The following is a 12,428-nucleotide window of genomic DNA, read 5'->3' on the forward strand; positions in this document are numbered from 1 at the left end:
GATCCACGCATGAAGTAAAACATAATACACTGATTTTAAATAAATGTGTGGTGTGGTCTAGTTTTCAGTCAACTAATTGGACCATTCTCTCTCCCAGGTTGTCTAAATTTTGACATTTACTTTCAGCACGATTGTGTGCCTCACTTCTCATGTGTCATATGGGCATATTTAAATGAGCAATTTCCATATTTAAATTGAGCGATGGATTAGCCATGGCAGGCTGTACTCCATCCCACCAATGTCACCTGATGTAACACAGTTAGATTTATATAATCATGTTTTAGACAAATTTTCTTTTTTACATTGGATATTATGAAAAGTAGTAGAGATATGGTTTTGGAACCTCATTTTTAAATTTGTCAGGTCAAAACCATAAGAAACCATTAAGTTTACCCCTTGATTTGGGTTCTTAGAATTTCAGTACAGTTTAATTTCTTGCTTTGCTCCAGAATCAGGACAAAATCTTTCGCTAGCATAACTCGTTAATGGAGCGTTTCTGGATCCATGTTTATATATACTTTTTTCATTATTTTCACTAGTAGACTGAGTTCAGAAAGGCACTGGTATCATTACCTTAATCAACCTGTATTTATTAAACCTTAAGCAGTTTGTCATATTCACAATTACTTTTTACAGATGAAAAATATTTTTACAGCAATTTCTGATTTTTAAATGTATACTATACACCATAAGTAATTAATTTTTTGAAGTTCTAGATTTAAAATATGTTAATAAATTCTTTATCAAAGAGAATGCTACTTAAGTCTTAATATCAAAATAAAAGATTCAAAAGCTTTCTACTTGATAGTTATACCATTACCGCTCAGTTCTTTAGATTTTATGATTTAAATTCTGCAATTTTAATTTAAAGCTACAACCATTCAAAAACATTAAAAAAAGAATAAAATTACTGATATGTGACATTTTAAATGTAATGGTATAACTATATCTTAACATGCTATAATTATTTATTTACATTAATTATAATTAACTCTTCTTCAACTGTAACTTGCTCAAAGTTTTGCTAATATTTCTCATTAAACTGTTAGGAATAACTTCTGACATTATTGCTGGAAGTCTGCTGTCTTTAGATAATACTGTAAACAACTCCTTTGCATAATTCCTATTAAATGAAAAAAGTAAAGAAAATATATTTATTGTACAGTTAGTAGTACAAATGTAGTTTATTATTTAACACATTCTTGCATTTAAAATTCTAAAATACATTTCAATTACTAAATACTGTTTGATTTTTATATTATACTGGAAAATTTAAATATTTCTATTTAAAGCAATATGTTTAAAAATGCATATTTAGGAAATCAATCATTCCTGAAATGTGATAATGTAGTTCTAATCTAGATTTTGATTGTCGTTAGTTATATTTGAAAAAGAGGAGCATTTATTGAAAATGCAGCTTTGAGATAAATCATAGAAATTTTATCAAAAGAGTTACTTGAGGTTATAATCAACTGGGTTGAACATTTCAATGTAAACAGAACCCCTTGTAATTCACTGGATTAATTATACTTCATCAATTTAAGAAATTTTTCATGGCTTCTTTATTGTTTTTCTTCTGATTCTTTATTAAGATTGGTGCTATTGTTTATTACTCGATCAGTTAGTTTTGTGCGATACATATTTTCAGAATGATATGATTAACAGTGCTTACAGATGGAGGTAATCGCTTATTGTTTGGGAAGGTGCCAAAAAAAGTTAATTTTACTTTACTGTTGTCAATGAACTATACATTTATATTGATATTACGTTTATTTTCTTAAGAGACCAGAGAAAGTGATGACTGCCCTCAAGAAATTTGTGCTAAAAATTTCTTGTAATCTTTATTTTTTAAATTATTCTCTGATATTTCTTTCTAGTGTAATAAAAAAAGCATTTTATACTTATTTGTATAATATCCTTTTATTTAGGTAATTAAAAATTCCTTTACTGACTTTCCATCACTAATCTCCCTTATCTTCTAAATAGTAAAAAGGCTTGTCTTAAGGAGCTCTTTAGGAAAAATGAGCAAAAATTATCTCTGGAATTTACTGAGTTTTCCAACATTTTGAAATTTAAGCATACTTTTTAATACCACCCTTAGAAGAGTTAAATGGGATAAAAGTTATATTCTCTACTCTTCATTCATAGGGTACCCAAAAATAAGTGAAATTGTTAAAAATCTTTTTTTTTAATAACTTTTACTTACTGAAACATTAATTTCATTCAAAATTTTCATTCTGTGACTGAATGCACTTGTCCCAACAAATTTCCTACTGCTGCAAACAAGTCCTGAAGAGGAATGTTGTCTAGACCTGTAGTGATTTAGCTTAGATTTCCTCCACGGTACAAAAACACTTCTCTTAGAATTCATTTTTAATATGCAAGAAGAAGAAAACTGCACAGAGCAAGATCTAACAAGTAGGAAGGGCTAGGGAAAAACAGTCATCTTGTGTTTTTTTTTTTTTTTACAAAAACTGTTCATTTGATGTGATGTTCAGTGCTGTTATCGGTGCAAAAACCAGTTTCCAAGGATTTTCATTATATACTCGCACACAAAGTAAAAATGCTGATTTACTGTATGTCCAGGGAAGCAAATTCTGTGTGAACAATAATTCTAACGCTTCAACTGGTAAGGAATGTGGCCGGATCTGCAGGTCAGTATATATGACTCCTCAGACAAGGGATAAAGTCAATACTTAAGGAGTGTAAGTGAGATGTATCAGATGCGATTGTCAAGAGATGTGTTAGACAGCGTTATCAGTCAATATGTAGTAACAACATATAAAGTGATGTCACAAGCATTGCAGTGTGGATTGTGGGTGAATGTGGGAAGTTGTTCGAGTTATTGTAGCCAATTCTGAATTGATATTAAATTCTTTCTTAAGTTGTTGGCGTAGTTCTATTGTAAGCAGGAACAGTATTACAGGGAATGGAATTTTATAAACCTTAGACTTGTCATATCTTGTTATTAATGCAATATTAGTTGTTAAAGATTAATGGCCATTATAATGTCTTCTGTCAAGAAGACTGTATTCTGGTTTTTATGATTTAACTACCTTTAAATAAATCCTGTCAAAGTTTTCAAAGGTTTTTCACGCTTTAAAGGCAAAGGTTTAGCATTTAAAAACCTTCCTTTAAAAACATTTTGAAGCATCTTTTCTTGTTTCAGCAGCCAGTTTCCCTAAGAGGAAACAAAATGTCATGCAGGCTCTCTGCTCTGTATCATCATCCATAGGACACATCAAGTCATAGGACACATTTAACAAGCATTAAACAAAACCGATGGATGCTTTACATAGAATAGAGAGCAATGATACCTGACAAATTGCCACAGAACATTGTAAACTTGGTATAACTAGTGGTAGAATTCATAGTTATGTATGTCTATGTATTAGTATGTCTAGATTATTTGCTTTGCAAAAGTCCCCTTCTTTTGAGTATCCCCTTGTACATATGAATCTACAATACTGTGATTAAAAGTTTGAAATTTAACATAAATGATTACTCCAACATTCTAAAAAATGACCTAATAATAGATACTGTAACATAAAAAATTTTAATTCAGCTCTGAAAGTAGTATCTAAAAAAAAAATTTAACCTTTACTTTTAACCGCTCTTGTTAGGGTGAAAAATAAGTATGGATTATTTAATTAATGCTTTTTACGTGTAAATTATAAAGGTTAAAGATATACTACGCTAAAAGATGCTAACTATAAAATGGAACTTTTATTTCAGATTTTCTTTCAGACTGTACTTAGAGATAAAACTGGATAATGTTGTTTTGTAATTCCAGTTTATATTCCAAATGCTGGTAAGATTTACTAAAAGCATATATGAACTGAACTTTAACATGAGGTACTGGCTGTTAATAAAAATGACTGTTAATTTGACAGGTTTGGTGCAGCTCTCAAAGATTCCCTATCTAGTGCTAGTTGTTTCATTTCAGTATACCCCCTACATCCTACATCCTTAACAATTTGTTTTACATATTCCAAACTTTGCCTGCCTGCACAATTTTTTTCCTTCTACCTGTCCCTCCAGTATTAGTGACTATTCCAGGATACCTTAGTATGTGGCCTGTAAGTCTGTCTCTTCTTTTAACTATATCCAACTGCTTCTTTCTTTATCAATTTTCCGCAACTACTCTTCATTTGTCACTTTATCCACCCATCTGATTTTTGCATTCTCTACAGCATCTCATTTTAAAATCTAATCTTTTCTTCTCAGGTACTGCAATCGTGCAAGTTTCACTTCTATATAAAGATACACTCTAAACATACTTTCAAAATGTTTTCCTGATGTTTAAATTAATTTTTGATTAAGCAAATTATATTTCTGACTGAAAGCTCGTTTCACCTGTGCTATTCAGCATTTTTTATCGCTCCTGCAATAAATGACTATAAATTTCATATTGATTTGTAAATACGTTTTAAGATTTTTATTTTACATACATTGGAGATTAGCTGAAGTATTTGTTCTTCACTGAGGCAAATTTTTGTGTATAAAAAACATACAAAAAGGATGTATGTAAAATACTTACATTCTTTAACTTGTTTTTACAATAAATACAAATTTCATAATGGAAACTGTTTTAAAGATGAAATCTCATGTTGTGTGTCAGTAAAAGTTCAGGGAGAAATTTGAAAAGAAAACGCTAGTGAAAAGTGTTTTTCAGAAGTTGGTAAAAAAATGTTGTAAAACAGGTTCGATGTTAGACTGGAAACGTGTCTTGTCACATCTCAGTTTTAACGAGGCAGCTCATACAAGATATTAAGGCTGCAGTTACAAGCAAGATCTAGTAAATCTTGTGAAGCCAGGAAAATAATATTTCACTAGGTTTCAGCCCACGCTGCAGCGAGTAGAATGCTGAAATATCCCTATCGAATGCAGATCTTCTACGAGTAAACTAATGCCGATTACATAAAAGGTCATCGGTTCAAGAACTTCATTAGAGGCAACATTCGTATTTTGAGTTCAAATAGTTTTCACAGACAAAGCGTGATTTTTGTTGGCAAGTGTGTTAATGGTATGTTTCGTATCGGGAGAACGAAAAACCCGCACATTTTCTTTGATTCTCCCCTACGGTGTGCAGTTTCAGGGCTACGAATAATAAGACTTTTTGGAGAAAAAACCATAGATACTGCCGTTTACCAAGAAATTATCAAACATTTCGTTGCCTCAAAAGGTACCGGGGATTGACCAACTTGACCCGGATATATTCCACCATCTGCTGCCTGTCATAAGAGAGCCGCTTGGCAGGCTGTTCTCGGGTTGCCTAAACTGGGATTGCTTCCCGACTTGTTGGAAAGTGGCTTTGGTAAGGGTGCTCTTAAAACCAAGTAAGGATCCTAATGAGGTCAGTAGTTATCGCCCCATCAGCCTCTTGCCGGTAATCGGCAAGTTGCTTGAAGGGCTGGTTGTGGAACGGCTCTGGGAAAGCATTGAGGTGAACTGTTTTCTAAATCGAGGCCAGTATAGCTTCACGAAAGGGGTTCGCGTCGAGAATTTTATCTTAAATGCTCTTGCCGAGGCGGAAAGCGCCGACTGTAAATATGTTTTGGCAATTCTTATAGACATAAAGGCTTCCTTCCTTGTGTTTCAGTTCTGTCCTCTATGATTTGGAACGCCGCAATGTTCCCATAGCCCTGCAGGCCCGTGGTACGTGACTATTTGTCTAACCGTACGGCTCTGTTTAAGGATGCGCACCTAGTTGTGGAAAATCCGTTACCAAGGGAAGCCCGCAGAATTCCGTTCTCGGTCCCCTGCTGTGGAACTTGGTATTCGACGGATTTCTGGGATGGACATCCAGAAGAAGTCACGGTCCAGACTTTCGTCGATGTCTGTCTCCTTTTAGTTTGTGGTAATTCACGACCACAGCTAGAAGACCGGGCGCAGGCGGCCTTGTCAACCGCAGAGGGCTGAATGGACATACAAAATTTAAAGATTTGTGCCCAAGACGAAGTACACGCTTCTCAAGGGTGCAGACAAATTATCGTGCATATTAAATATAAACATGTGTAATCAACCGAGTTAGAGTTTTAAAGTACCTAGGTGTTTTATTAGATGAAAAGTTGCTGTTTAGCAACTACATTAGGCAAGTAGCGGCGGACGCCGTCTCAATGATTTACAAAGCTCGGAAAGACTATGGTTTGTCGGGCCGCCAAACGTACATGGTGTACCGACGTGTCTTCGAAAACATGACTTTTTACACGGCGCCCGTTTGTGCGCATAGGTTGGTTATGAATAGAGCATTTCTTCAAAATTTAAGGAGTGCGCAGAGCCTTAATTTTATGCACTGGTGTTTTTAGAACAACCTCCTACCAGGCTACAACCGTTTTGGGAAAGACTCTCCCCAGTCGATATAGCGGTGAAAATTCAGGCAGCCATGTTTAGATTGCGAAGAGGCCGAGGTATGTGGTATGCGGTTTCGAGCCGGGGCGGAACGGTGATCACAATGCACCGGTTCTAAATTTCGTTCAGTTGCCCATCTCCCGCCTGCGGAAGAGGCTGCAGAGCCTCGCAAAGGAAACATGGCAGCTGGAATGGGACACCGTTTATACAGCTGGGGGGGATGGGGTGCCTCGAGCTCGCATTTAAGGGAAACGGGTGCCCGAGTGCTCAGCAACCAGTTAATTTAAATCAATATCTACTTCGGTTCCGCCTGGCAGCTGATGAGCTGTGCGTCTACGGGGAGGTCCAGTCAAACGAACACCTGATGTTTGACTGCCTTGCTCTTGGGGTGGGGGGGGGCAGAGACCGGACCACTCTGGAACTTAGAGATCAAGGGGAAAATTTGCCACTCACAAGCGGCAAGTCAATGTGGCGAGAGCGCATTGTCGGACCGTGTGGGAGTTCCTTGATGCGGTTGCCTCAGGACATCAGTAATTTACCTAAGGGAAAAGACTCCTACTGTGTAAAGTTGACCTAGAGATATATATGGCTGACCACCAGCCAATTAAAGCTCCAAGCGCTTTAATATGGTGGACAGGTACTTGCTGGCATTCAGCGACCTAGGCGTGGGAGCGAATTGCCGTCTAGACGAAGTAAATTTTAATTTATGGATGTCATATATATTTTTCGTAGTTGATAGGATGTCCTTCCCATTTTAGTAAATATATGATAAGTGAGCGGTTGGGACGCGTAAGCCGCTGATGTATGGCACAGCGCTTAGTCCGCTCACGCTGTTAGGTAAGCTCTAGAAGTTATTTAGGACACTGGTCGCTAAACTGTTTCGAGGCTCAGTAGCCGTTTGTGGCACTGACATTCGATCTTATACTTTATGGCGACCGAATGGGGTGGTGGCAGGAGAAATGCCTAGCAAACCAAAAATTCATAGCCTTGCTGTAAAAAGTATGAGCGTGACTGCCGGTTGCAACAGGACAGCACCGCTTGCCGTATAAATCGCTCTACTATGGTGATGCTGCAAGATTTTTTTCGGTAGAAAAATCATTGAAAGATTGTGGCCACCAAAATTCCCTGATCTGACTAGTGCAAACTTCTTTCTGCGGGGTTACTTTGTTTAACAAAGAAATCGTTTATAGGAGCAGTTCATACACCCTGCAGGAATTGACAAACATTATCGATGCCGTCCAGAAAACAGAGTACAGTTGCTAGGAACACTGTCAAATGTGTTGACATTTGACAGTGTTCTTTCTCTTCGCCAGCTAGAAGACCGGCGCATAGAAGCAAATGGACATCATTTTCTACATATTCTGTAAATTATGTTAGTTTTGCACCTGTAGTTTATACAAGGTCAGAATATAAAGTTTTTATTAAAATTTCTGAAACGATCGTAACCAGGTCGAATAAATGTTAATTTAATCCTTAGTTCGTTCTCCTGAATGTTATAGAAATAAAACACGGTAAGTTATCGATTAATTTCATAGAATACTTACCTTGTATCAAGGCTTCCTTCTAAGAGAAGTTTAGCGCCTGTATTTAAAATACCATCTCTGATATCACGAGGTAGAAGAAGAACTCTGTCAGCTCCCATACGGCTGCATAAGTCGACCAGCAAACGGCACGCTGCTGTTCGTACTACAGCATTCTGATGTCTGATCAAATAAATACAACAATAAAATTAGTGAAACGATTAACGTCGATATACAAAAAATTATAAATTTATACTCTCCTTACAGAACTAATTATGCATTTTTTCAGAAGGTTCTTTTCTCAGAGAGTCGTTGTTCTCCGAAAAGACTTAAAAAGTTTACGGTTATAGTTCTGGTAAGTATATTTCTAAGGCGAGAAACTAAGAAAAATATTTAGTCGGTTGAAATTTAGGATGAAAGCTAGTTAAGACTCCGGTAAAGACTTTATAAGTTTATTGAATTTAGTTTACGGTTTTTAAATTAAATCATTTTAATTAAACTTAAATAAATATTACTGCGATAGAGATTTTCAATTAAACTTTTTCCACGTAAAATACGATTTATCTTTTATTTAATCCATTACTTGACGATTCGCTTAAGTACCGATAACAATTATAATTGTAAAGGAAACTGTTCAATATGGCATCCCGACAATATAATATATACCGTGCGTAAGGGTTACTTTATTTTATGCGGATGCCATTTTGAACATTTCGTTGAGCATTTTCGATAATTATAATTTTTATCGGTATGTAAGCGAATCGCCAAATAATGGATTAAATAAAAGATGAATCGTATTTTATGTGGAAAAAAGGTTATTACTTGAAAATCTCTACATCGAAGTAGTATTTATTTAAGCTTAACTTAAAATTATTTAATTTAAAAAGTGTAAATTAGATTCGATAAAGTTTAAAACCTTTACCGGAGTCCAAACTAGCTTTCACTCTAAATCGGAGCTTTTTTCAGCTCGATTTTACAGTGACAACTAGTTCAGATTTGCAAATTATTTTTATAATTCCACTTTAAAATACATTGTAATAAATTTAAAACCCGTGCGCTATTTTTTTAAAAGATTTATCACGGATACCAAAATTTAAAAAAAAATTGAAGCGCATGACAGTAACTTATCTTTCATTAAAAACAAAAAAACTTTTTTTGTTGAATAGAAACTTACTTAGCTCCCTTCGAAAGTATCGCCGGTAAGCTTCTGACCGGACTGATATTTTCAATCATAGAATCTAAAGCGTGACTACAGTCGCCTCGTAAAAATCTATTTGTATCAGCTGTCCGACTAAACAAAGCGGATGCCAAATCTTCAACATCCTGAAACAATAAATAGGATTTTAGAATGTCAGTAATATAATTACTATTATAATAAATAAGCTATACAATAAAAGAAAAAAAAGCATTTTTTTTCTTTTTTTTAATCTATAAAAATCGGTAAAATATGTATTTTGTCCATATTAAGGAAACTGCACTCTGATATTTAATTTAATCGATAATGGGGATCGGTTTATTAAACACGACTTGAATCTATGACATCAAGCATATTTATTCTTGCTTCGCATACTTTTCCGGCGATGCTACTTTTATTGAAATACTTCAGACGATCTGGAACCGTCTACTTGCTGACCTATCCCGTATTCGAAGAACAAAACTTTGCGTTTACGTTAATGATTTCACGATGTTTCTACCGAGTCACGTTCCTGGTGTCGGTGCCGATTCAGAACGCGGCCGTATCTACGTATATATAACGTAATCGTTATTCATATTATTCGTCGCATAGTACTCGTGTAACCAAACGTTTATAAATTTATAATATTTCTCGGTTCACTCTTTTCGTGTTCGTTTTTATATTTCTGTTACTTATTTAAAGTTAATACCGGTAATGAAAATTTTTTAAGTTAACTGGAACGTGAGTGTAATGTATTCCTACATTTGTGTCCGTTCGACTCGAGTTGTACCGTTATTTTGACACCGTGTCTGAGATTCGACCGATAATAATGTATGATTATTGATATCCCCTGCGAAAAAAAGCCCTCAATTCGTGCGGAAAAACACATTTTAAACGCTTACAAAAGCTAATTACAGAATAATCCAGCGGCGTTGATTTCGGATGACGTTAATAAGCCGTTAAGTGTAAGTTGTGGCGCTTCAAAGTACAACGTGATTCGCGAGTATAAATCTAGTTAATGAGTTACGGTCTCCTAAAGAGCAGGTCAATTAAAGAAAAAAAAGTACACGAATTTTATTTATCGAGGAACGATTTAGCGATATATTACCTCCTGTGGAAGAGGATAACCTTATTAGGTTATTGACTTAGTCAACGCCCCTTATCGTTCGTGTAAAAAGGAAAGAATTCCGACCGCGTCTTTGAAAAAGAATATCAAAATGCTGCTTAGTTCAACTGTTTTTTAATGAAATATCTGGTGTTAAAAAATCTATCCTTAAAAGCCATCGATAAAACGAGCCGGCAACAATGGGAAAAATGTAAGAGTGTAAATATGTAACTGATACCGTTGAACCAATTTATTGGGAATCTGATAATAGAATAGGAAACAAAATCTAGCCTCCTGTTATATCTCTTTAATACCGACAGCAATACAGATTTCTCGCAATCATATGACAAAAACGGAACTGAATTTATTATTTGTTTAATATCGTAGAAATTTAATCTAAGATATTAATGAACTTTTATTGTTTGTAGGCGATTGACGATTTCATAACTTTAAAAAACTCAAAATTTCTATTACTTTAAATTTAAAGTAGATATAATAATTTTAGCGCGCGATTAACGAAGAATAGTTTTTTTAATGTACCAGCCTCCTGAACACTTGTACGCGCAGTTTGTTTATTATTTTAACGCAGTCTGTATATATTTTTTTATTAGGTAAGGATTAAAAAATTAATAAGAAATTAAGTTAAAATTTACATCGCGTGTAAAATTCTCACTTTGAGACGAGAAGTAATCGCTTATTTTAAAATTTCAACTTGAAGAAACTGGTGTCTGGACAAAGATTAACCTCAAATTCCATTAATTTTGTACAGTTGCGCATTATATTGAGAGTATTAAAACATTTGGTGCCACGTCTACGTTGAAAAATAGAAAATAATTTGAAAAACTTTTTTTCTTTCTCAGGCTAAGAACTTTCCGCACAACCCTCGCGTTTAATTTTACAAATTTATAATTCTACAGTTTTATTTCGACTAATTTCTGTCGGCAAATCGATAAAAAGTTGTAACGTGTATTTAAATTGTTATTTAATTTTGGAAAGGACAATGTTAGTTACCGGGACGAATATTTTTACAGAGATCATAATGCTTAAAATGTTATTCTTACGGTGTATGTTATATTTTCAGTTTGAGAGTTTTCTTCTAAAATCGGATTTTATATTTTTTAATAGATTAGTTTTATTAATAAAGATAAAAATTTCAGTGTACCCGTATTTATTTTACTTACGTTTTCAAGTGTTCGTCCCAATAACGCGAATAATAATGCAGCAGCTTGACATGCTGCTCTTGCGACTTGCGATCGTAAGCTTCTGATATGTCTTGCAAGAGCCACACAGACTGTATGTATGTGTGAAGTAAGTAACGAAGGATGATGTCTTGCTAATCTGATTACGCTCTGCAAACCCTGGATTGTTACCTCCCTAAAATGTAAAAAAAAGCATACGCACATACATACATAGCATATATATATAAAATAGGTGATAAAATCTTTACATAGTAGTACGGAACAGGTTTATTCCCCAAAGTCTTAGTCTTGCTATAAGCTATGTATACAACGTAAAACGATTTGCTCAGATCAGCAAGGTTAATTCTGAGTGAAACATCTATTATCTAATCGTGTAAAGCGTTTATCGATATACGGCGATTTCATTCTGTCTGCAATTTTGTGTTTGTTAAAGAAAAATTTATAATCTCAAGGTTACCTTGAGAAATCTGTAACTTTCTTTAATAAATAAAAAGTTACTGTGTAAACAGTTTACCTAGTTTCAAACGGCGGCTACATTCATTTTTTTTAAATCTTTTATTTCTGTTAACGGTTACTGTTATCAAAATAGTTATTTTTGGCAAAAACCTTAAGCTGTTCGTCGTAAACAAAACGACACCTTATTTTTGAAAATCTATAGTAAACAAACGACCGATTACAGAAAAGTTGATGTCGGATCCATCTCCACGTATAAAGCTCTACGTGTCGAATAGATTCTTTTTTTCATATAATTTTTTGTTCGGCCGAAATTTTTTTTACGGTGACTTAATAGTTTTACGCTATTAAGTTACCGTTAACCCACCGTCTTATTTTTTAGAGAAAGGCAAAGGATTTATATTTCTAAATATTGCAGTTTTCTAATCGTTCTAATGTAATTTATTTTTGTCACCGTTATTATACAATATCAAGTATATAATTTTATTTTTAATTCCCTAAAATGCATTACAAAATATGAAGTTACATTCTTCTGTAGGGATTCTAAAGTCAGATAATTTTGAATATCGATCTTTAATTTACGTTAACGTGCAATTTTATTTGCGTAGATGCGTTTGGAAAATTGG

At 34.4% G+C, this 12,428-nt stretch overlaps 1 protein-coding gene across 1 annotated transcript in view; it reads right to left on the reverse strand.

Moving 5' to 3' along the window:
- Positions 1-930: 930 nt before the first annotated feature.
- LOC142326370 (uncharacterized) overlaps positions 931-12,428 on the reverse strand; it is a 181,880-nt gene continuing 170,382 nt past the window's right edge. The window contains exons 14-17 of the mRNA XM_075368826.1: positions 11,332-11,524; positions 9,046-9,194; positions 7,896-8,054; positions 931-1,123 (exon numbers count right to left, since the gene is read on the reverse strand). Of these exons, the coding sequence (XP_075224941.1) occupies positions 988-1,123; positions 7,896-8,054; positions 9,046-9,194; positions 11,332-11,524 (637 nt within the window). The 3' untranslated portion in view covers positions 931-987. The remainder of the gene's footprint in view (positions 1,124-7,895; positions 8,055-9,045; positions 9,195-11,331; positions 11,525-12,428) is intronic.

This window comes from Lycorma delicatula, chromosome 6 (genome assembly GCF_047948215.1).
Source record: "Lycorma delicatula isolate Av1 chromosome 6, ASM4794821v1, whole genome shotgun sequence".
Lineage (NCBI taxonomy): Eukaryota > Metazoa > Arthropoda > Insecta > Hemiptera > Fulgoridae > Lycorma > Lycorma delicatula.